The sequence below is a fragment of the Alligator mississippiensis genome, chromosome 3 (assembly GCF_030867095.1).
Source record: "Alligator mississippiensis isolate rAllMis1 chromosome 3, rAllMis1, whole genome shotgun sequence".
NCBI classification, from domain to species: domain Eukaryota; kingdom Metazoa; phylum Chordata; order Crocodylia; family Alligatoridae; genus Alligator; species Alligator mississippiensis.
This window is the reverse complement of record NC_081826.1, coordinates 108158679-108183456: the sequence shown is the minus strand read 5'-3', so window position 1 is coordinate 108183456 and position 24778 is coordinate 108158679. Positions and strand designations below refer to the sequence as shown.

General features: G+C 45.8%; 1 protein-coding gene and 1 long non-coding RNA gene across 2 annotated transcripts in view; one reads left to right on the top strand and one right to left on the bottom strand.

Moving 5' to 3' along the window:
• LOC109283885 (uncharacterized) overlaps positions 1-24778 on the bottom strand; it is a 46253-nt gene that overhangs the window by 832 nt on the left and 20643 nt on the right. The window contains exon 3 of the long non-coding RNA XR_002091195.1: positions 589-659. This is a non-coding gene — a long non-coding RNA (uncharacterized LOC109283885). The remainder of the gene's footprint in view (positions 1-588; positions 660-24778) is intronic.
• On the top strand, positions 2237-19544 carry DIPK1C (divergent protein kinase domain 1C). The gene is made up of 4 exons (XM_006266826.4): positions 2237-2635; positions 9584-10261; positions 12655-12819; positions 14787-19544. The coding sequence occupies exons 1-4, from the start codon at positions 2465-2467 to the stop codon at positions 15006-15008; spliced, it is 1236 nt and encodes a 411-aa protein (XP_006266888.1). The 5' UTR covers positions 2237-2464; the 3' UTR covers positions 15009-19544.

Genomic DNA, 24778 nt, shown 5'->3' with positions numbered 1-24778 from the left:
CCCGTGCTAATGCACAGTAGAATTAGTTTACTGTGCATTGGCTTCACCAAAGAAGTGTGCGCTGGTGCTAATACGCAGCAGCGCCAATTATGGCACATTAAAGTACTACCTGTAATTACAGGTATTAAACTTAATGTGCTGACGAGCCCTCTAATACTTTTTTCCAAGTCACAGATACCATGACAGGAGTAACTAATATGTGGTTCTCACAACCATAGCTCATTGGAAATGATGTTTGTACAAGGTTTTTCAGGCATCAAATAATTATGTTCCTCAGATGTATTATATGTTACTACCTTCATTTTACAAATGGGAATACTGACCTTCAAAGAGATTAAGTTTCAATATAAAAAAGTAGCCTCTAATTTTTTGGGGAGCTTAAATTCTGAACTCCCAATTTGAGACAGCTGGCAATATGGAGGTGGCCATACAAAAACCTGGCACTCAGAGGCAGCTTCCAAAAATATGTCTCTCAATGACAGCAAGGATCAACAGTCAAAAGTTACTGGCTTCCAGTCCTTTGCTCAGATCACCGACTAATTTTCTTACAATCATACTGTGCTACCAGTATTTAAAATGAAGGCTTACCTTGAGGTATGATGACAAGAGATATGACAATATTGTGGTGTGGTGCAGGGTCAGCACATAGATGTAAAGGACTGGGAGGAACAGAGAGAAAAAACGGTCAGTAAGGCACACTAAAAATAGAAACCGTGGCTAGTGGTAATGTTTTAACCTCTGGCTCCAGTGAGGCAAAATAGAGCTTTTGTTTTCTTTCTTATTTTTCCCTTTCCCCTGCCAGTCTAAAGAAGCCTTGAGGGCTAGCTAGGTAACTTTTTTATCTTATGTCTGTCACACATTTAAAAAAAATTACTTCAAGCCCTGTTCCATCATGAAGGTGGGACTCTGCTGAGCATGCAAACGCTGTGGGGGTTTTATCCCTGCAGCATGGGAATTCCAGTGCTGTTTTGAGAGGTAAAATCCAATTGTGTCAGTAGTCACATCTTTCTTTTTAATGACTTGGACAAAAAGAAATCTCTCCTAATAAGGCTGGGCATGATGCTGCTGTACATATATATCTGTAGCCAGCTATCCAACACTGACCTCCGCCTGATTAAATTAAATTCACTTATCAAGGCAGCTCACTCCCAGGGCAACTTACATAGTGTATAATTAGAATGAGCTTATGGCATGATTTTTCATGGGTCACCCTCGTCCTCTGTTACTACTTCTGCATCCAGGGCCCAGCTCCTGTTAGCCTCACGAATGCTGAGAGCACTTATTCTGTAGGTGGGACTCCAGGGTGTTTTACTGTGGTGGGACTGTTGTGGTACTGAGGTGCTTGTCCACATGAGTGAAGGGGGAAGAACTTGGCTTTTTTATTATTATTATTGATGTATCTTGCAGGAGGCACTGCAAGAGTGCACTCATGGGCACCTCACGCCACGAGTGAGGCATTGAATAGATGGGCCTGTTCCCAGCTTACCACAATTCTTGTGGGGGGGGAAAGGGAAGGACAGTGTTCTGAGGGACAGACTCCTAGCTACCACCTGCAGAAGACACAGGGCTTCGGTGACTTGTGCCTCCTGAGACTGGAGGGGGGCACAGTTTGTGGGTGGCAGCATCGGTGGTAGGATGATGAGTGGTGACTGCACGCAGAAGTTGGCAGCAGCCAATCTCAGGGGGGTCATGTGCCCCCCCCTGCACCTCCCTACCAGTCACCTATGGCACAGGGAGATGCTGCAAAGATCCAACCGTGCCCAAGAGCAATCACTATGAGTCCTCGCTGCCTTTGAGTGACATGAGCTTCTCCATAGCACAAGGCTCATGGTACACAGGGATCCTCCTTGCCTGTCCAAGTGGCTTGCTGGAGGATCCTCCAGAGATCCTCCACATTGAGGATGCATCTGGGAGGGGCTGGGTGTTTAAGGACCTAGCTGGGGTTTAGGCTCCTTGGGGCAGGGGCCTGCCTGGTTGGATCATCATGGGCCAGCAGCGGGCACTCAGCAACCTATTGCTGTGGAGAGTAAAGCAGCCTCAGGCATCCCAGAATAATCAACTTTTGCCTCTGGCGGAGGCAGAGCAGCTGGGCACAGAGGGGGCCACCCTCTTCTGGGCTCTCTCTTCAGCCGGCCACCTCCAGTACCCCCAGCCCCCTTTCATCCTCCTGTGTGAAAACTTGGAGGGCGGGCGGGCGGGCGGGGGGAGCGGGGCACACGCCGCCCGGGATCTCAGGGAGGAGGCTGCTTGACACAGGAGACAGCAGACAAAAGAAGGCGGAACTACGTGGCTTCCATTCAAAAAAAACAACAACCCCGAAACCCGGGGGGAGCCGCGTCCCTCCAGCACCAGGAGCTGCGCGGGGGCCCGCGGGGCAGCACGCACCGGGCGGCGCGCGGCTGCGGGCCATGGAGCTGCCCTGCCGCCCGCTCGGGCTGAGGAAGCGCGGAGCCGCCGCCCGGCCATGAGGGGCACGGCCGGCTGGGCGCGGGGGTGGCGGAGGCGCAGCCTCCTGCTGCTCGCCTCCTGGGCCGCCGGCTGGCTGCTGCTCGGCACGCTGCTCTTCCTCGGCCACCCCAGCGTCTTCTCCGAGCGCTGCACGGACGAGCGGAGCCGGCGGATCCTGGCCAGGCTGGTACGTGGGGCGAGGGGATGCCCGAGGGCTGGGAAGTGCCCGGAGAGGCGGGCGGCGTGGGGATGCAGGTGGCGAGGAGCGCGGGGGGCTCCAATGGCCCGTCCTCGTGGGCTGCGAGCCGCGCTTGGGGTGGGGAGCCTGCCCGGGAACGGAGGGCGCGGGCAGCGGGGCGGAGAGCGAGCTAGGGAGTGCGGACGGGGGGGGGACAGTGCGCGGGCCGTGGAACGTAGAACGCGCGCACTACAACGCAGAACGCGGGCAGTGGAATATAGAACGCGGGCAGTGGAACGCAGAACGCGGGCAGTGGAATATAGAACGCGGGCAGTGGAACGCAGAACGCGGGCAGTGGAATATAGAACGCGGGCAGTGGAACGCAGAACGCGGGCAGTGGAACGCAGAACGCGGGCAGTGGAATATAGAACGCGGGCAGTGGAACGCAGAACGCGGGCAGTGGAATATAGAACGCGGGCAGTGGAACGCAGAACGCGGGCAGTGGAATATAGAACGCGGGCAGTGGAACGCAGAACTCGGGCAGTGGAATATAGAACGCGGGCAGTGGAACGCAGAACGCTGGCAGTGGAATATAGAACGCGGGCAGTGGAACGCGGAGCGCGCGCAGCGGAACGCAGTGCGCGGGCAATGGGACATAAAGCGCGGCTGCGGTAGCATGAGGTCTGCGCGCGCGGGCGTCCCTGGGACAGGGGCCGGAGCGGTGTCCGCGGATGGATGCGGGGTCTACGGGAACCGCACTGCAAGGGGAGCTGCCTCCCGCTCGGCGGGGCTGCGCAGCGCGGGCTGCATCTGATCCCCGCGGCAACCGCAGCTCAGGTCTGTCGCACGCGCCAGCCGGGGCTTCAGTGCGGGGGACTCGTACAGCCTCGGCTGGTTTTTCAAGAGAGGGGCGAAAAGGTTGGGCGAGCGCAAGCCTCTGCAGTGCTGGGCTGCAGCACGCTCAACAGTGGCATCCGTCCCCTGAGCGAGAGGGTTTGATTGCGGGAGTCGGGGCAGGCGGGATGCTATTGTTTGAGACCCCGACAAAAGATCGCGCTGCCCTGGGCACAGGCGCTGCTGACATGTTTTGTTTGCAGAGGACTGGCTGAACATCCCAGGTCCTTCCTCCCACAACTTTTAGTCCAGAGGAACTAAAAAATTCTCTCTAAGATCCAGCCCCCAGCACATTTATGCCTCCTCGGGGAGGGGGGAGGCAAGTGACCTGTCAAATGTCTCTTAAAATAAAAGAAGGCACTTGGGAATGTTGAGTGCAAACTTCCCGTGCCGTTCTTTGAAATTCCCTAGAAAGAATCAATCAGTGTTTTACAGAGGGGGAACAGGGTGGGCTGCAATTAAATCTGGGCTCATTTTTTTTAATAACTTTTGTCAAGCAGAGGGGGAAAAAAGATCTTACTGGCAATTAAATAATCTGTTGCAGTGGGGAAATTTATCATCATTGGTGGCTTGCTAAGTTCTGTTTAATAAAAGAAGACCAATGCTGCAGCAGCCTGGACAACTTACTTCAGTGACAGAAGGACTGAATTCCTTTCCCTTAACTGGCAGCCAGGGAGCAGGATGCAGCAGCCACGCTGAATCATAGGATCATAGAAAATTGGGGTTGGAAGGGACCTCAGGAAGTCATCTAGTTCAACTCTCTGCTCAAAACAGGACCAGCCCCAATGATCTCATCCCAGCCAAGGCTTTGTCTACCCTGGTCTTAAAAACCTCCAAAGATGGAGAGTCCACAACTACTCTGGGTAACCTGTTCCAGTGCTTTTCTCCTCCTAGTGAGAAAGTTTTTCCTAAACTTCCCTTGCTGCAACTTGAGACCATTGCTCCTCGTTCTGTCATCTGCCACCACTTAGATAACAGAACAAAGAGCAATAGTCTCAAGTTTCTCCGGCTGGGTAGCCGTTTCCTCTTTTCTAAGATTTGGGTGGTGTAAGATCAGTGGTTCTCAACCTTTTTTGTACCAGGACCCATTTGTAAACATCAATGGTAGTCCCAACCCAGTGCCCCTCACTCCTGACCCACTGCCCCCCCCCCCAGGCCCTCAGTGTGTGGGGCAGGAGCTGGGTATGTGGGATGGGGGGCCCCAAGCAGCCCCTCACAAGCTGGAACTCTGCCAGCCTGCAAGTGAAAAGCTACCATTTCTCATGTTTTTCTTCTTTAAAGGAGAATCCATTTTTTAAGTTTGTTTGCAACCTTTCATATATTCTTGCAATCCACTTTTGGGTCACAAACCACGGGTGGAGAGATGTTGGGTTAGACAACTTCAAAAGAGAGAGGTAGTTAGTCACAGTAGTCGGAGAAGGCAGGTGGTGTTGCACCTCTAGGCTAAGTGAATAAGGATGTGAGCTGCTGCTACAAGAGCTTGTGCACTTGAGAAGGTACAATGCTACCCTGCCTTCTACATAACTTGAAAAGTTATATTGCAATTTTACCCCCATTAGCCTGAGCCCTGAATGAGATTTCGGGGATGAGTCATTTGGATACATCTGTGGCAATGTATGGCCAGACACCAAAGTGGACTTTAATGACTACCCAACAAAGGGGCATCCCCACTCCAGTGGCCAAATGTACGTGTGTATCTGCAGTTGAAACATTTAGTAATTACATAATTGTTCACAAGCAATAGTTCTACCAAACAAGTTGAAAAGAAGCATCCTCCTAGTGGAGCTAAGAAGAACTGAGCTCAGCTTCTCTTAGCAGAAAGTTTCTCTCCCAAAGACAGGACTTCTGTATTATGTCTTCTATAAATTTGATCACTATTGCATTTCCACCAAAGCAGCATATAAGGAAGACAGTAGCTATGCGCAGGTCTATTGTATACACAATGTAGCATGGTATTACTGAAGGTGTGACTTTACGGTAGTCTATTTAAACTGGCCAAAGCTGTCTACTGACATTCATATTAATTTAAATCTGGCTTGCTGGTCTGTCTTGCATTGGTAAATTAACTAGTGCTAGTTAAACTGATATAACCAACCTTAAACAGATAGAAACCATAAAGTGAGTCCAGTCCACACGTAGATATCAAATTCACCCAAGGAACCTTGTCTGCCTATGTCCTTAGACCAACATGGCTACAACCTACAGCCCTCCAGTCCACATGGGCATTTACACTTCTTTATAGTATATTATATTTATCTCAGGTATTTAAACTTTGTAGTAGATCTTCATTTAAAAACAAACAAACACCCCCCCCCCCCAAAAAAAACCCCAAACAAAACAACTTGTGCTATACAGAATTAACAGGGTTCCCATTAGATAAACTAAAACCGGCTCACTGACATCAGTGAGCAGGGGCATTTCTACCAGAATCCTCTTGGGAGTGAACGTTCTTTTTATCTACCATCTACATGACAGTATCAAGTTTTTGCTAGTAAAATTTTCAGATGACACAAAGATTAGTGGAGTAATAAATAAAGAGGAAGCTAGAATTTAGAGAATAGACTGAATCACCTCATTAGGTGGTCACAATTCAACAGAATGTATTTTAATATTGTAAATGGAAGATATGGTAATATATCTGGGAACAAAAAATGGAAACTGCACTTAAAGAATGGGAGACTTTGTCTTGGAAAGCAGTGACTCAAAGGACTTTGGGATCATTGTAGTTAATTGCCTCAATATGAACTGTCAGTAATGCTGAAGCTGAAACGGCTATTACTATCCTTTAAAATAGTTTAATTCTTCTTTAAGGAATGTTTTCAGTGCTTTATAGTTTTTTAAAATCTAACTGCAGTCCTTGGATCATCAGTGGACTGAGGAGCTACTAATGACACTGTAGTGAAATACAGGTCATGCTTCAAGCAGCAACCCTTCATACTACACTAGACATAGTCCAAGAGCTGCTTAGGATTTCTAAAAACTGTCCCATCCTGAGTGGTGCCGAGTCAGGGGTCAATCTCAGGTTGGGTATGTGCCCCCCCCATGCCCCCCCACCTCCCATTTCCTCCTACCAGTTGTCTGGGGCTGCCGCTGCAGTTGCATCCCCATGGCAGTCCATTTGAACGGGGTACAGGTTAGGTATCACAGCTCTTTGATCAATCTTAGTTCTCCTCATGGATTCAACAATTTATGGATTTAAGAAGATTCCACACTGCTGTTGTAACCTGAAGTCCTAAACTGGCAACATTAGTAGTCTACCGCTATTCCTTGGGCCTTTTGTTAATTGGGGTTTGCAAATGCAAGAAAAATAAAATATCAATTTGGGTCATTGTTACAAAAAAGCTTTTTTATATTTTAACTTTCCACATTATTTAGCATTGGAGCATGTCCCCTGGTAATAGACTATTTTAACAAAATAACATTACTTGAATTTTATGATTGTGTTTCTTACACATAAAGCAGTTAGTCACAAATTAGGCTGGAGTGAGAGAGCCTTTACAAGCCTTACATGTACAACGGGAGCTGCCAACTTGCTTAAGTAAGAGTACATATGCCAGAAAGCAATGGAGGATGCTGACATTGTCAAGCTACCTCCCAGCTGTTTGGAACTGTTTAGCTCTCTACATCACCATGGACTATTCCCCCTCCACCACACATCTCTGATCAGCTCTTCCACTCATCTGCCCATAACAGTCTCTGCAGCTGCACTTCTGGAAGGTCTGAATATACACAGAAGTATATATACACTTATAGAAGTGAGAGAATGGAAATAATTATAAGCAGAAGAAAGGACTGACGGGGGGAATCCTTTTAATTCTTTGAGGCATTTGCAATGGCCACCCACCTGTCAAATAGCAATTTACATAGTTCTTTAATCAAGGGTTGAAGTTATGCCATCTGCATTAAAATTACCTACGCTCATCTGCTATGTACAAATGTCCACACACACACACACACACACACACACACATGCTAACTGTGTTAATATTTGCACCTGGTACTCATTAACTTCTCTAAAGAAACAATGTATGCATTTATATATTTTATAAACCCTGAATACTCTGGATTCAGTAGATTGGAAACTGAAGCTGTTACAATATCATGGAATTATGGTGAGGACAGATTGCAAAAACTTTATTCAGGGCCAGCTGGTTGTGGGACCACCATGCACAGTGTAGAGAGTCTTTGGGCAATGCTACCACCTGCAGGAAGCTGACAGTGGACTGCTGTAACTTAAACAGGGATGGCTAACTTATGTGCATTGTCCCCCCAGACCTATCCAGAACCATGAGTATCCAGAGGTGACTTAGTATACAGAGTATCCACACTCTGCTTGGGCTGCGAGATCTCTTCTATGCTTTTTAGTGATGCAGCCCTTGTGAAAGCACCTTGCCCTATGTGAAAAAATGTATCTGAAATTAGAGATGACCAATGCCTACTGTTGGAAGTCACCTGGGTGACAGTAATGTCATAAAATCACTCTATGAAAGTGATCACTCATGGTGCTCTGGCCTGGTGCCAGAGGACTGGAAAAGGGCCAATGTGGTTCCCATTTTCAAAAAAGGGAGGGAGGACCCAGGAAACTATAGGCCAGTCAGTCTTACCTTGATCCTGGGTAAGCTTTTTGAGAGAATTATCCTAGCGCATGTCTGTGAGGGGATATTATGCTTAGGGGCAACCAACACAGGTTCATTAGAGGCAAGTCCTGTCAGACCAACCTGGTGGCCTTCTATGACCAGGTCACAAAATCCTTAGACACAGGGGTAGCAGTGGACGTAGTCTTTCTGGAGTTTAGGAAGGCCTTCGCCACTGTCTCTCACCCCATTCTCATTAAAAACTAGGAGACTGTGGCATCGACACCTACACAGTCAGATGGGTCACTAGTTGCCTGGAGGGCTGCACCCAGAGAGTGGTGGTGGACGGGTCTTATTCGATCTGGAGGGATGTGGGCAGTGGGGTTCTGCAGGGCTCGGTCCTCGGGCCTGCACTGTTCAACATCTTCATCAGCGACTTGGACGAGGGGGTAAAAAGCGCCCTGTTCAAATTTGCAGACAACACTAAGATGTGGGGAGAAGTGGGCACACTAGAAGAGAGGAATAGGCTGCAATCGGACCTGGACAGGTTACAGGGGTGGGCAGATGAGAACAGGATGGGTTTCAACACTGACAAGTGCAAGGTGCTGCACCTGGGGAGGAAGAACCAGCAGGCTGGAGAACTCCCTTCTCGTCAGTGCAGAGGCAGAAAAGGATCTTGGAGTCATTATTGATGCCAAAACAAACATGGGCCATCAGTGTGGGGATGCGGTCAGGAAGGCCAACCGCACCTTGTCATGCATCCACAGATGCATCTCGAGCAGGTCCAAGGAGGTGATCCTCCCCCTCTATGCAGAATTGGTCAGGCCGCAGTAGGAGTACTGCATCCAGTTCTGGGAGCCGCACTTCAGGAGGGATGTGGACAACATGGAGAGGGTCCAGAGGAGGGCCACTCGCATGATCAGGGGTCAGTAGGACAGGCCCTATGAGGAGAGGCTAAGGGACCTGAACCTGTTCAGCCTCCACAAGAGAAGGCTGAGGGGGGATCTAGTGGCCATTTACAAACTAGTCAGGGGGGAACAGCAGGCATTGGGGGAGTCCCTGTTCCCCTGAGCACTAGCAAGAGTGACTAGAAATAATGGTCACAAGCTGGCAGAGGGTAGATTTAGACTAGACATCAGGAGGCGCTACTTCACTGTCAGGGTGGCTAGGATCTGGAACCAACTTCCAAGAGAAGTGGTGCTGGCTCCTACCCTGGGGGTCTTTAAGAGGAGGCTGGATGAACACCTTGCCGGGGTCATTTGACCCCAGTACTCTTTCCTGCCATGGCAGGGGGTCAGACTTGATGATCTGCTCAGGTCCCTTCCAACCCTACTAACTATGAAACTATGAATTTCTGAGAAGTCAGAGCATTATGAGAGTTGTTGTGCAATAGCTGAGATGACCCTTGAGCAGTACTATTGTACCTTCTCCCCCTGAAATACTTAGCTTATATTCTTCTGCTATGAACTGATTTGTTCCTTTGCCCTAGTGTCTTGACTACAGCAAAGGAGCCTTGACTGGTGACCTGTGTGAAGACTTGTGTATAGCACAGAAGCTGGTGTACAAACACTGTCTTTATTATGACAGAGGTAAGAAAGTGATCCAAGCTGAGTGGAGAGGCCAGCCAGTCATCCTAAAATCCAAAAAGGAAATTTTTTCCAGTTATCAGCGCCTCAGTTTGCTAGAGGAAATGGAAGCACAGGATGTCCCTGAAGCAGAGCTTTTGCTCGTGGTTGCCTTGGAGGTCAAAAGTGTCTTGGGTCTGGAATTTTCCAACAGCAGCATAGGACCTTTGTGGACTAGAAGGAGAGGGCTTCATTGGAAAGCACAAGTGGCCAGCATGTGGTCCTTGCTTCAGCAGGAAGAATATATCTATTTCAGTCTACTACAAGACTTCAGCAAACATGTCCTACGGGTCCTTGGCTCCTGTGGCCATTTCTATGCAGTGGAGTATCTCACTGCTGGACATGCCTGGCACAAAACACTTTTCCCTCTGGAGGATGCAGTTGGCCCCTCCTTCAGTGGCACTAAAAGCAAAGTGAAAGCAATCATTGACATTGCACTCAGTTTCCTGGATATGGTTCATCATTTTGATAATGACTTTTCTCACCGGCTTCACCTGTGTGATATCAAACCAGAAAACTTTGCTATCAGAAACGATCTCACGGTAAGTGTGTGCTTCGGTAGTGTTGTCACAATTTAAGGCTAGGTTCTACTCTGAAAAGGAAATGTGTTAAAATGACACCTTCTCGTTGGAATTTCTCCTTTAGCGACAAAAGTATCATTTTACTGTTTTCTCATTTTGTAATATTTGAAGACACAAAGCATCAAAGAAAGAGAGAGGAGGAATTGGAGTGTCCTCTTTCTTTTGCATTATGAGCAGAATTCTGTACTTGGTTCCAATTTAGTTACACCCAGGCACATGCATAAAGACACTTGAAATGTCAGGAGCACTCAATCAATAAGTTTGCAGAGCTATAGGAAGGTCATAATTTGATTCCAAAAAATTATTTCTAGTGGTGACTCTCAAGAAGGAAAGAACTCAATTTAAATGTCAAAGCTCATGCTGAGTTTGCAGGACTGATATTAAACACAAAACAAACAACTCCCTCCCCCCTGCCACACACACACACACACACACACATTTTTATTTCAGGCACATCACAATACTAAGAGTTCAGCTATTTTATCAGAAAGCTAAGGCAGTCATTTTTTTGCCAACCCTTTGGTGTGAAAAACATATTGTAGGGGTAGGAAGAGGCATGGCTGGAGTCTGCTCTATTCCAGTGATGCCTAGTACCGCATTGGCACCTAGAGACAACTACAAGTTGCCGTAACTTACAGCAACAATGAGGCAGTTTTATTTATGTTAGGATCCAAAGTGGCTCCTGGCTGCCTTCAAGATTTATCACTACCTTCATCATCACCACCACAGCTAATCTCAGAAGGACATAGCCTCTCTGCAGATGAAATGCCACCCAGATTGGTCTCTAGCTGCCCCCTGAAACAGTCTAAATGAATGTTCAGTCTAGGTCTGTCATTAATGGCAACGTTGTGGTACCACCCAAGCTTATGGCACCCTCATTCTTAGCAACCATGCCCACCATGTATGAGAACAATTGACCAGATCATTGCAGATGGTTGACTTCATTTGAAATGACATGTAATGTGAATGTACCAACTGCAGAAGACTGTCTTCATGACTAGGAAAGGGCAAAGCCACCTTTGCCTTCTCATTGTCATGAGTCCTGCATCAGCCACAGTTTGACCAGATGTGAGGATCTGGCCCAATCTCATTTTCTCCAAAGTTATCCATGTAACTACTGAAGGCACAAAGCACTAAAGAATCTAAAAGACTACACATATTTCCGATACCTGCTTGCATGAACTTGTGAAATTCCCCAGGGTACGTCACACTTATCAAGCTTCCCAAGGAGCTTAAAAATATTTGGAATTATAATCTCTGTCTACTTTCTTCCAGGTTTGAGCTCTTTTCACCAGAAAAAAAAATTAAAAAATTAGAATCTGTCCTTTACTTTAGTTTGGAGGTTCCCTCCAGTCTTTGGCCAAGTGCCTACACCCAAAATTGCTGGGGGCAAGCCAGCTGCCACTCAATCACACAGTTCAGCTTTTTTTAACCTTCAGCAGGGCAGTGGCATTTTGTCCACTTTGCTCCCTTTTGTCCATTTTCAAAACCTTTCTGGCCAAGCACATTTACTTCAGATATAATCTCTGAGTGAAGGCTCAGGTTGTTAAATATTGAGTTTGAAAGTCAGTTGCTGTATTCAGGGCACAGAGGTGAGATTTGTTTCCCCTCACTTCCTACATAGTACATGCCATCCCAAGAAGCTGTCATCACATAGCTCTTTCCTTCTCTCACTGTTTATTTTTGCAGTTTTTAAGTGAAAGCAATGCATGTGAGATGTGTTATATTGACAGCCAGAGAGTTTATAGTGCTTTCACAGAAGTTATGAATGAAATATCTGCACCAGCAGTGCAGACCTAGTTCTACTTCTCATTGAACATTTCTTTAGCCTGAACTGAAGGGAGACATCGAGAAAGGGTAAAAGACAATTCAGGCTCCATGTTCATTCAGTCCTTGATATATCTGCTGAAACTGACTGGACATGATGCTGGCAAAGCAAAAAAAGAGGTACGAACACTACTTCAGAAAACAAAGCCACTGTGAACTGAAAAGGGAAAAATCCACACTCCAAGTTCACAGCCTTAGGGGTTATTATCTGAAGCTGACTGAATATGGTCCCACTGGATAGGAGGAGCAGGATTTGAAGGGTCAATGGAAGGTGCATACAGCCCTGCACATATACAATTGGTTATTATTATTAAATTTAAAACAATTGTATTTGCAATAATCTTGCTACCCACCGAGGCAGCAGAATATCCTCCCATTATACCCTCTTCTAGCTTCCTCCTTTAAGGACATTGGAATCAATTGGTCAACACCTACAGCATCTTAAGAGAATCATGGCAGCAAAAGGACACTTGCCTGATGACTTTGCATAGGTTGTGTGTAAATCTGATGTTTTGCTTTAATCACAGGTAGTTGCAATTGATGTGGATATGGCCTTTTTTGAACCTAAAATGAGGGACATCCTTGAACAGAACTGCACAGGAGATGAAGACTGTAATTTTTTTGATTGCTTTTCAAAGTGTGACTTGAAAATCAGAAAGTGTGGAGCACAGAGGGCCAACAACAACCTGCAGGTGAGTAGATTCAGTTGTATTGCACATGGGTTTCATTTAAATTACCTGGCACCGGCTGGTAAATATTACATGTATGGCAGCCCTAGTACCACGTCAGATGAAGAAATTTGTGTTTATTGGCAATGTGTAGGGGGTGAATATGGGTGAATGTACACCCCCTGAGATTGGCTGTGCACCCCCTGGAAATGCCAGCCGCGAAACCGGAAATGCTGGTAGAAGTGCATTTCTGGTTTCGCTGCTGGTGATTTCGGGCTTGGTGATGAGCTGCTAGGGGACTCCCACCCTGGTCAGTGTTCGGTCACTGGGGGACCTCCCCTTGCCCCCGGTCAGTGATCTGGTGCACTCCCAGACTCAGGAGGCACCAGTCGCCCATGCTTGTGTTTGAAGTTCATTCATCAAACCTGGCTTTCAAAAGTGACCACCCAAGTGAGGGGCAAAAACCTATCTTGTTATACACAAAGATGACCCTTATTTTCACTGCTACCTATTTTTTGTGCTTCCATTCCTACATGCATGCACATAATGTGGAGTTCATGGCCCCAATTCTTTGCTGCGTCTCAAATGTGCACAAACATAGATGGGACACAACAGCACACCGATTCCATGATAAAGGGGGACCTGTTCTGATTTACTTTCCCAGTAATAATGGCCTAAGGTCCCTTATGCAGTAGCATAGCTGAGTGTGTGTGCTACACTTCTCCAGGCTAGGTACTGACATTCGAAGAGCAAGAGGCAGAATTGATCAAATCTACACAGGTTTCTCTAAGCTGCACAGATTGGATCAGGAGCAAACAGAAAACATGTTCATCCTGTAGTGGGGAAGGTTGGGCATCCAGATGCCTGCACTGGCTGAAGCCAGGAGGCAATGGGTGCACCTGCACACCTTCTAGCACAGCCTCTCTCCCCAGCCCCTCCCCTTGAAGTCCGCCATCAGTGGCAGTGGTTCCCCCACCCCAGGTGTGCTTGCTCAGGTCTGGGATGGCTGGGACTGGGCCCACACAGTGGGGGTCCTCTCCTCCCAAGACCCAAGCTCTCCCACCCCTGCCTCAGCACTTCCTGGCTTGGCTGACAGCCCTGCACAGCTCTCAGCCCTGGCTCTTGCCATCTCTGTGATAGCCGAGCTGGGCAGAGGTAGGGGAGGGAGCAGAGGACCACTGCTGTGTGCCCCCTACCCAACTGTGCTTGCTTAGGTCTGGGGGGACTGGGCCCACAGGGAAAGGGCTGTGGCATCTGCTCTCCCTCACCTACCTCCACTGCTACTTGGCTTGCCTGACACGGCAATGTGTAATGTCTGTATCTAGCCGCAGCTTGCTTCTCCTTTGCTATAGCAGAAGTGTCAGAGTGGATGGTGAAACTCTGTTGGGAATCTCTGGCTAGTTTAGAGACACCTTACTCTCTCCTTTACTCTCAGTCTTGATCTCCACCTAAGACAACTGTTTTGGAAAACAAAGCCAATGGTCAGCTGTCAAAAATGTCTGAATACACAGTTTATTTTTAAAGAGAAGGTGAGTGGGGATGGGCTCTTAAAATGATTTTCTTAAGGCTCACTCTTCTTTTACGCATGTCATTTTGTCATCATTAATTATGAGGCTCTGATGTTATACAAGATACAGAGATGCTCACTCGTCCACAGCTTTTAGCAGGGTAAGTTCAATCTGTTGATAGGTCATAAATAAATCTGGCATCCTCCATGTATTTCTTAGCAGGCACATGTCTGTGTGTCATCACAAGACTGCCAGACAACTCAGCTCAACTAGAGGCCTTTTCTGGGCTGCCCAATGCTGGCAAAAGATCTGTGCAATGCCTGAGGAGTGCAGCACAGTCTACAGTAGATTGTTGATTGTCTTGTGCTCATCAATGCAAGAGGCATTTTGTACTTGGTTAGAACATATATTTTATATCCCTAATGAAGTAGCAGTTAATACTAGCAGCTCCTGACAGATATTGTGCTCCTTTTTATTTCACAGGTCATTTGTGACAAAATATTCCGTCACTGGTTTTCTTCAAATCTCAGGGGACCCGCAGTTCCCTTCCCCTTCCAGTCGCGGTTGCAGAAGGCTGTGCACAGGTGTGCTGAACCAGGGTCTAAGGATTTTACTTCATACCAGAGAACTTCTCTGAACTCCCTCTCTGAGTTGTACCAACTACTCCGAGCCAGTCAAAAAGAACTGCAAATGGCGGATGGGTAGCCCCACCACAAGCATAGTAAACAGAGTCTGTATGAAAAATGGCCTGCATTTTCTCTCTCTCCCCCACCTTCTCTAACCCTTTGTATTAATTTTTACAGAATATAGATTGGTCTTCTGCTATGCAAATGAAAGTCACAATTGAAGATGCAGCAAATACTATGAATACCCTTTGGAGTGTGAAATTGTTTTACGTTACATGGCAATGTACAGTATAGATGGACTCTATTCTCATTTGTTTTTCTGAGTGCATACTGGTTCAGCCCATTGACATTCTGCGCTGTTGTTTGCACAAGGAATTGTAACTCCTGCTCAAATAACATCTGTCTGAATGCTGGGCCAAGAGTGATAATACATTTAGACACAGATGCTGCTTTGAAGGTGAGAAGTGTAATTGCTTAGCAGAACTAAAATTAATAAGTTAAAATAGGTGCACAAGGTTTCTCTTTTTTTTCACCCCAGAACCAGGTTCTGAAAAACAGTTTAGTGCAGAGTACTCCCTACCAACAGGCAGCCTCTACCAGGAGGAAAATGGATTGGCACAGCAGCAAAGGGCTGCTTTGATACAAATTTTTTATTCTGATTCTGATATTCTCTAAAACATAGTTTCTTTGTATCTGATGAGTTGACAGTCCAGGAAGATATTATAGCATGATAAGCAGCATAATTGTAATTGCATACCGCTGCTAGAATTATATATGGGATAAACCCCCTACTGGGCAAACACTTATTCTGCAATGTGGTCTTACAATGGCATAGCTATATTTGTATAATTATGTTGGTGAACTTCACATATAGACAAGCCCTTGGATACCTCTGTAAGAAGGTACTTTACTGGGAGACTGTAGCTTACCATCACCTGGAATATGAGGCCAATCACTCTCAGTCCCTTCCCCATAAGCGGGAAGGATCAGGGAGTACTGCTGGCACCTTCACTCTACATCATTAGTGCTCAACCTTTTGGCCCCACAGGTCAGGTGAATGGTGCAAAGCCCAGCTGCAGGCTGGATTGGGCTGTCTGTAGGGGCTGGACTGGCAGGCTGGATTGGTCCCAGGGGCTGGCACCTCCCTTCCCTCCCCCTTGTGTGTTGGGATTGGGGGCAAAATTGAGGCCTGGGGCTCTCCACAGGTCTGGACATTTTGCAGCAGGGGAGCAGCGCCACCACTTTCTCACTGCCAAATTTTAGGACCATGGGGAGTTTTGCAGGCTGGATGACACAGTGCTACAGGCTAGATCTGGCCCATGGACTGGAGACTGAGCACCCCCACTCTACACAAAACCCTGCCATAGCCCAGGTTTTGATTTTTGGTGATTTTAGCCTGTTTTGTTTTGTTTTTTTAATGAATTTTGCATGAAAATTTGTCATCTGCATTCAGTAAGACCAGTGACATGAATAAGGATTGCTGGATCAGGGCATCTTCAACTCTCTAACTGTGGCTAACAGGTGAAAACAGATGGGTGAAAACAGTTACAGTTTTGTTTGGATCTTTGTTCATATTGTGCCTGTTTGCCACTGCTGCCAAGTTCAGGTACTGGGAAAACAAAGCACGGACCTTTGGCAACACAGCGTTTATCAGATATAAGTTCTTCAGATGGGCAATGCTGGGTTGGGAGGAGGGAGGGCATAATACAGCACCTAGTCTTCATTTGTTGTCTTCAATTTGCCTTTCAAGCATTAGGCTATGCAACAACATTAAGGCATCCAAGCAGTGCTTTTACCTGTGGGCTTTATCTAAACTAAGATAAGAATGTATGATTTTAAAACACATGATTTTAAACCACTGCTAAGCATGTAAAAATGTGCTAGCTAGTTGGGAGTATTCTAGGAACAACCAAGACTAGGTAAACATTAGGCTAAGTGGTATTCTTTTTCCTAGACAAGAAAAGCACAAAGAAAGAATGAAATCAAATTACTTGTCGAGGGTCATACAGGAAACCAAGTGCCCAAGCTAGGATTAGAACTACAAGAGATGCTTTACTGCAAAATAGCATAGTTTACTAAACAGTAAGCACATGTACGTGCTTACTGCACAGCAAACCTCGCTAATCATGAATAAATTTGCTACCTGCAAATGCAAGTAGCAAATTTTCTCATGATTAGTAACAGCTCAGTAGTGCTCATGTAGATGCTTGACCAGGAGCAAATCTGCTCCTGGCCATCCATCCACTGGGGGGTGGGAGATGGCTCCCTGCCCCCAAGAGCTGCCTGCTGCTGGGGCGGGCTGCACCATCAGAGCCCAAGCGGGTACTATGTCCCCCTGCCCCAGCAGCAGGGAGCTCCAAGCCTTGCACTCCAAGATCGCAATCGGGTTGTGGGGTCTGAGAGATCATTATCTTCCAGCCCCCACCTTGCCATCATAACCAGGGGACAGGAGGCTGGGAGATCCTTATCTCCCAGCCTAAGCTCTGCATAAGGATCTCCCAGTGCCAGCCCCGCTGTCTCCTGTGACTGCAGAGCTGGCTCTGGGAGCTCCCTGCTGGCAGGGCCTGGAGAGCCTGCTCTCTGCCCAGCTCCATGCTCACTGAGCTAAGCAGAAACAGGCCCCCCAGCCTCTGTCTCACAGTCATGCAGCAGGGGCTGGGAACTGTCCTGGTCAGAAGCAGGTCCCAGCCCCATGCCCCAATCAGGTGGTTGAGGCACAGGGCTTGGAAAGAACTGCAGGGGTGGGATAGGTCCCAGCTCCCTGCTCCAATGTGTTGGTGGGGCAGCTAGCAGCGAGATATCTGCTAGCTGCCCCACCGGTGGATCAGGGAAGGCAGCTGGGACCTATCCCTCCCCTGCAACTCTTTCCAATTCCCCTGCCCCTGATCAGGAAGCCAGGGCCAGGAGCTCTTGGCTGCTGGGTCAGGGAGACATTGTCCTCACTCTGGTAGCAAGCAGCCCCTGGGGGCAGGATGTAATGTCCCAGCCCCATCCAGGAAACAGCTGTCTCCTGGCCCTGTGCTCCCTGCCAGCCCCTGGGCTAGCAGCCAAGGGGAGCCTAGAGCTCCTCCTGCTGGCAGCAGGGGCCATTGCAGGGCCCCAGGAAGTGGAAGCTGTTTGCTGCCATTATCATCAAATCTGCTCCCACTTCCCTGCATGTGCAGATGCCTGCCTGTGAGCACTTGCTCATGAGTAGTTTACTCACAAGTAAACTGATCCTGGATCAAATAAATGTGTAGAAGGGCCCCAGGAGTACCTAGTGGTTGGTAAAGTGCCCTATTTATTAGATAAGATGCACAGACTGGACACAGACAACAGTGTATTATGATCTTCTTCTAAAGTAGAAAACAAACCCCCAAAATCCAAACCTCATTACCAAGGTGTCACTTAAAAAGTTAGTGAAACTCATGGAAGAGAGACACTGTAGAGTTAGTCTGCAGTCACTGAACTGAATCAAAAGCCTACAAGATTACATGAAAAGTTTTATGCAAAAGGGGACCTGAGCCATGTCCCCACATGCAGGTGTGTGGTTTGTGGTGCCACAAGCCTCTTTGTGGTGCCACAAACTGCACGTGTGGAATGTTAAAACAGCGTGGGGGCAAAATTTGCAATGAGGATTTCCCAGTAGCAAAAGCAAAAACTCCAGAAAAAAAAAGCAGCGTGGCATACGCTACAATAGCGTGCACCAGAACCAGTGGAGGCTAGGTCCTTCAGGAGGGTGCTGCTCTGGCTGCCGGCTAGAATGTCTCCACTCCTCCATTTGTGCCGCAGCTGCTTCAGTGCTCTGGGAGCTGGGTGGAGCTGGGCAAGGGCAGTTTGCCCAAAGCGGGACACAGTGTTCTATAACAAAGTACCTGTGCAGGGGCATGCAATGCAGCACAAAGTAGTGGCACAGATGTGTGCCACTGCAGGTGCATGCCTCTGCACATCTGGATGTGGCCATACAGTACCATAAATGGATACAAGGGGCAAAAGAAAAGGGAAAAAATAGGCAAAATGGGCTCAACTACTGAACAGCTCTGGGTATTGCCCTTGAATAACCTAGTCAAGGTAAGATAAAAACTTTCCTTCTTGACTCACCTATAGCTCAGATCAAATGGTAAAAGTCTGTGGGATTTCCTGAAGCAAGAAGATGCAGAGCTCTGTTAACCAGGCTGAACATATATGTGCATAGACTGAGTTATAGGTGTTAAGTTAGATGTAGCTTTTTAAAAAGAAAACACTAACAAGTGTGTGTGTTCAATAAAGAGAAGTAATGACAGATTTAGAAAGGTCATTAGTAGCTCTCTGTGCATACCCTACATACATATACTACAGGAGAACCCAAGTATAGCTTAGATCATCTGGCAGCCAGTCTGTGGGGCCATCACCATTTGTTTCTTCCTTTTGGGGCCCAGAAAACACCACAGGGAATCAACAGCAACTCTTTAAATATACTCTTCATACTTTGTGCTAATATTGCACTGCACCATTTTCCTAGCCTTTGGTTTGCATTTTGTGCACTTGAGTGAAACATCTGTTGACATGGTTGTTTAAATCTTAAACTACAAGGGGATAAAAAGTCATCATAAAACAAAACATGGTAACAAGATCTTGAATAAACTGTCGTACCTTCCCCAGGAGAACATCTCTCCTTGACAGCGTTTAATAAGTGAAATCGCCTATGACAAATTTCTGCAGCTCCCTAGAGACTATAGGCTACCTTCACTTGACCTAGAGCTCAGTTCCACTGACCACATTCTTTCCCAGCTCATTAAGTTTCATTTCATCTTTTCCGATTACAAAGACCAGTCTTCATGAGCAATGCCTCAGATTGGTAGCAAATCAAATAGATTATTTGTACTTGGTTGGATTGTAAAATTTCATATAACTTCAGCTGCAGGCTCCTGCCAGTCACGGTGCACCTTTGCGAGTGACTGGAAAAGGAAGGAACATCTAATGCTCGATGGACACAAAGGATGCTTTTACATGTGCTCCGAGAGCCGCTCTTATTAAAGTGCCGGGAGCGTCTTGTGCATCAGTGTCCCAGTGTTTCAAAATAGCAAAAGGTGCACTTTAGCTAAAGTTCATCAAACAAGCTTTAGTTAAAGTGCCCCACGAGCATTTTGAAGCATGGGGATGCTGATACAGGAGACGCGGAGGCTGGCTGGAGCGCAGCAGTTACCACACGTAATTATAGCATGTCAGAGCAGCTTCCTGGTTTGAGTATAGGCACCCAAAGGACTTGATTCTCCACTGCCTTTCACTTTGAAGTCCTTGAAATCTTGACCCAGGGACAGAAAAAAACAAGTCAGGATGTTGAAATGGCTGTAAGATTAGCCATCAGCCTCTCTTATTTCTAAGCATTTTTATGTACCTACGCCATTGGCATCTAAGTTTGGTATTCACTATACTGCAACACCGTGGAAGTACAGAATGCACAAGTACCTACCCTGCAGTCTTTGTTCATTTATTTCAAATATATATCCACTGATAACTCACTGACTACATGGATTTGTTGCATCAGAAGCAGCCATTTGGCCCAACACACTTGTTTCTGCTAAACTGATCTTAACTCTACTTTGCTTTGTTGCCATATTCCTTAAGTCTCGGCTTCCTATAAAAATGGTCCTACCTCTTGATTTCTACCATTTGCTATCTCAGTGCCTTACTCAGCAGCTTCTTTCATATATGCATTACTCTCTGTGAAAAAGGAGTACAAGTCACTGTTTATTCCTTGTCCACAACATCCCCATTATATTGTACAGAGTTAAAGTGCATATACTATTGAAACAGATAATTGGCTCCTATGTTCTATAAAACACATAAGTAAAACAATGCTCCTCCCCCCCCCAAAAAAAACCCCAAAACAAAAAGAACAAGTCAAAAGCTCCAACTGTGTTTAATGACTTACTAAGGGCCAGCATGGTTAAAGCACATCTATTTTTATTCCAGCAGTACATGAGGGATCAATGCGTGTATCATTGTGTCTTGCCACCTCTCACTCCCAGCTTGAATGACCCATTTGCAGCTTACTTGAATGGGTGCAGCCATAGCATCCTGTTGCGTTTTTTGGCTCAGTAGATCTTGTGACCTTTTTTTGGTCCCAGTCTTGGGTGGCAGTATTGGCCATGGGTGTTTTTACCAACTGGTTATACATCTTGACAATCACAATGAAGAAAACCAGGGGTTAGATTACATTAATGTCCTCGCTGTGGGTGGTGTCTGTGGATCCACTTGTGGTAGAGCAAAAATAGCAGATTTTTCAAAATCCTGAAATCCCTAATGATGAAAGAAGCCCAAGGGATGGTTTATAAAGAATGTGAGACACTGGATAAGCAAGAAGTGGCTATAAGCCCTTTTCTCTGGGGGCCTCAACCAAAATCCACTAATATCTATGGAAAAGAGTTAGCAGAAGAGATGAACAATAAGGAAAATGACTTGGAATGCAGAGGAGAGCTTTTAGGAGAACCTCTACTCAGAAGCCAGGGGAAAAGGAGGATGGATTTGCTTGGAAAGAGTAAACATTCCTGCCATTTATACCTTCCTCAAAGAAGAGACATCAATATTCATTCGCATTGTAGATTTTAATTGTACCAAGAAAGGCACCCAGGTACTCCAGTGATGTGTGCAGCCTAAGGACACAGATAGGACAACATAACAAACATTTTAGAGCACTTTCTTAATAGGATGACTAGAGCTGCCGCAGTCAAGTGAAAATCTGTGTTTTAGGAAGAGGAATCAGAAAGGGCTAAATGTTTTTATGTTTTTTACATAAAAAACATTGTTTTTGTGTAGCATGAAAATTTGTTAAAATGTCTGGAAGCCATATGATACACAATCTTGTATGTTTTAAGCTTTGATGCATTGTAATCTTATCCAGGCTCAGACCCCTGAACAGCAGAGTGCTTGCTCAGCTCCTTTTAATCTCAGAAGTTATTTTCTTCTTCAAGCTTCTTGTTCTGTAATTTGAAAAGATTTTTTTTGTCTTTAAAGAGCAAATGTGCCTAAGTGGTGAAGGCAGCCAGAATGATGTGCATATGATCCACTGTATAATCACTTCCACAAGCATTTGCTGCTAGTGCTTTCAAGATGCATGTAATCCAAGCTGGAACCTACTGGGAATACCTCTCATTTTCCTCTGCTGCTTTCTTATGACATAGAAACTACCCACTTCCCAGTGCTGCTCGAATAGGTCATGATATTTCCATGGAGAATTCTACAGCAAGAAAGGACTAGGCTACATGTACATATATATGAAAGAAGATCTGTATCTCTATGTCTCAAGGAGCTTACACTGTAAGTAAAACATCGGTGGAACATTTCAGCCAGACTGCCAAGTGTCATGATTTAACTGGAGAAACACGGACTCTCTCTCTCTAGCTCTCTTATTTCCCCTTAAACTCACTTTGCTATGCCCCTCACATAAATGAAAACAGCTTCTTTGTATAACACATATCAGTAGCGTCTACGTTACAAAAAAGAGAGAGGTTTTCTTTTTTTTCAGGGGGTATCTTGGCTGGATTCAGATGGCTGAAAAGAGTCCTTGTCAGGCATTCCACATACACTCTTATCTATTTTCCATTTTTGTTGCATATATTTTAAAAGCAGCGCTGTGCAGCTTCCCTGTTCAAAGAGGGAAAAGCTGTTCACTGCCCCAAGACTGAATGTACAAGTCACTTGCGTTACCATTTCTAAGTAGATTTTATTTTGGGGCATTTTAGCTGGTGCTGTGGAAAAAATGGCAGGCTGTGCTGAATTCTACACTCCACTTTTTTATCAGTCACTTTGTTGCAGAAACTGGTTTTGAAATCTTTTCACTGCCTACTAATTTTGGAAAAATTCGGCTATATGTATGTGTGTGTGTGTGTAAGCAGACATTTTCCACAATGCCAACCAAATGCATGTGAATGCATACATGTACACCCTAGAGTATCTGCTTGAAAATGTAGGGTAGAGGTTATTCTATAAGGTTACAATACTTTTATTTTCCTTATTACATTCAATGGCCACTTAGAAAAATAAGATTTATAATTGCCATATATGAATGAATACAAACTAATGGGAAGTGAATACTAATGAAATCAACTTAACTACATTCTGCTTTTTCACCTAATAATTTTCACAGGTATTAAAGCGTTAAAATTTGTTGGATCATATTCCATTCTCCAACCATTTCTAAAATATCAAATGAACTCTATTTAATTAGCTTAAGTAATATTGCTGAAGAAGCATTATGTGATGCAACTAAATTGTGTGTACTTTTAGTGCCCGTTAAGTAGATCTCCCTCAAAACCAAAGAAATGAAGCCAAGATTCAGACACTACAGTGATAAGTATTTTAATAAAGTCTGAAAAATGGAATTTCCATTAGATAGCGTGGGGCAGATCTAAAGACCACTTCCTCTTATTTATACCTGGGTTTTTTTACATTTTAAGCTTGATTCTGGTCATACCCCATGTGGATGTACTCAATTTCAGTTGATATGCATATAAAGGTGGAGTCAAGCTGTACTTAGAAAGTACAATAAAGGCAAAGACATAGTTCTACTCATTCTGTTCACCCAGCTCAGAGTATGGAAGCAAATACTGGATGCACAGCTATTTTATCTTCCCTGATCCTGAAGCAATGATATGGTAAGTTCACCCAGAGGCTGGGAGCATAGCTCTTGATGCCTCTATATGGGCACTAGTTCAGACCATCATCTGCCCCTAAGTGACAACAGAAAATGTGTTGGTGTAACATTTTAAGAGTTATTAGTAATTCAGGTGTCTGCCTAAGGCACCTGGCTTTTGTGAAAGCAGGTACTCAGCAATGTCTGACTATTGAGCCTCTATGACATTTCCAGTTGGGCACCAAATATTGTGACACCTATGAGCATTAGCTGGTCTTGAAACACAAATCAGTGTATCAGGGAAATGCGAGTGAAATTATGGAATCAAAAGGATTTGAACTAGAGAGAAATTTAAGCAAGAAAGCTAAATAATCACAGACTTGGCAGTGATCCTTGGAACTTGTTACTGCTAGACCTTTGGTTCAAATTCACTACAGCTAAGAGTCACTATCCAAGAGCTTTTCAGGAGATTAAATGGATGATGGGAATCTCAGTACAGTTCTCACTGGAAAGCTACAGAAGTAACTGTGACAAATAGACACTTTGTAAGTGTAGTCCAAGAAGGCAGCAATTGCAATGATGAGTCTCCACACTACTAGAGGTGCCAAGTCAAGGCACAATGACAGGGTGCTCTGTGGGGAAGCTTGCACTGTCACTCTCTGGTCTATTAGTTGTATAGTGATAAAAAGATCATTGTGCTCTGTCTGGCTCCGTTGAGAGGAACTAAGTTGGCAGGAAGCAGGACAATAAAACAACTAGATTCAGTGAAGTTGACATTTTTGTTGGATTAGTTTCTCTCTATTCCAATAGCTTTGGGACGTTGACAGCCTTACACAATCTTAGATGAAAGAAGAACTCAAAATTTTGAACTCAAAAGAAAAACACAGAGGTTAACACCACCTGCTTTCAGATGGTGGGGTGACCAGAATTTGCACTGAACCAAACACTGCAGCTTCTCTGGAAAATATAAAGAAAGGGAGACAAGAGGTTGTGTAGAGCTTTGTCAGATTTTCAATTATGTCAGTGCAGAATGTCATGGTAAAGCACACTCAGGTTATGTTTACACCTGAGTCCAGAGGTGCAATTGTAACTCAGGTAGCTTTGATCTAGCTGACCCAGGTACTGACAGCAGTGTAGCTTTACTAGCAGAGAGTCCAATACAGACTGCAGAACCTCACCAGGAGCCTGGGTAAATATTTGGCAGCTGAAATTCAAGCCATTGCACCACCACTGCTATTGGTATGTCCACTAGCCTT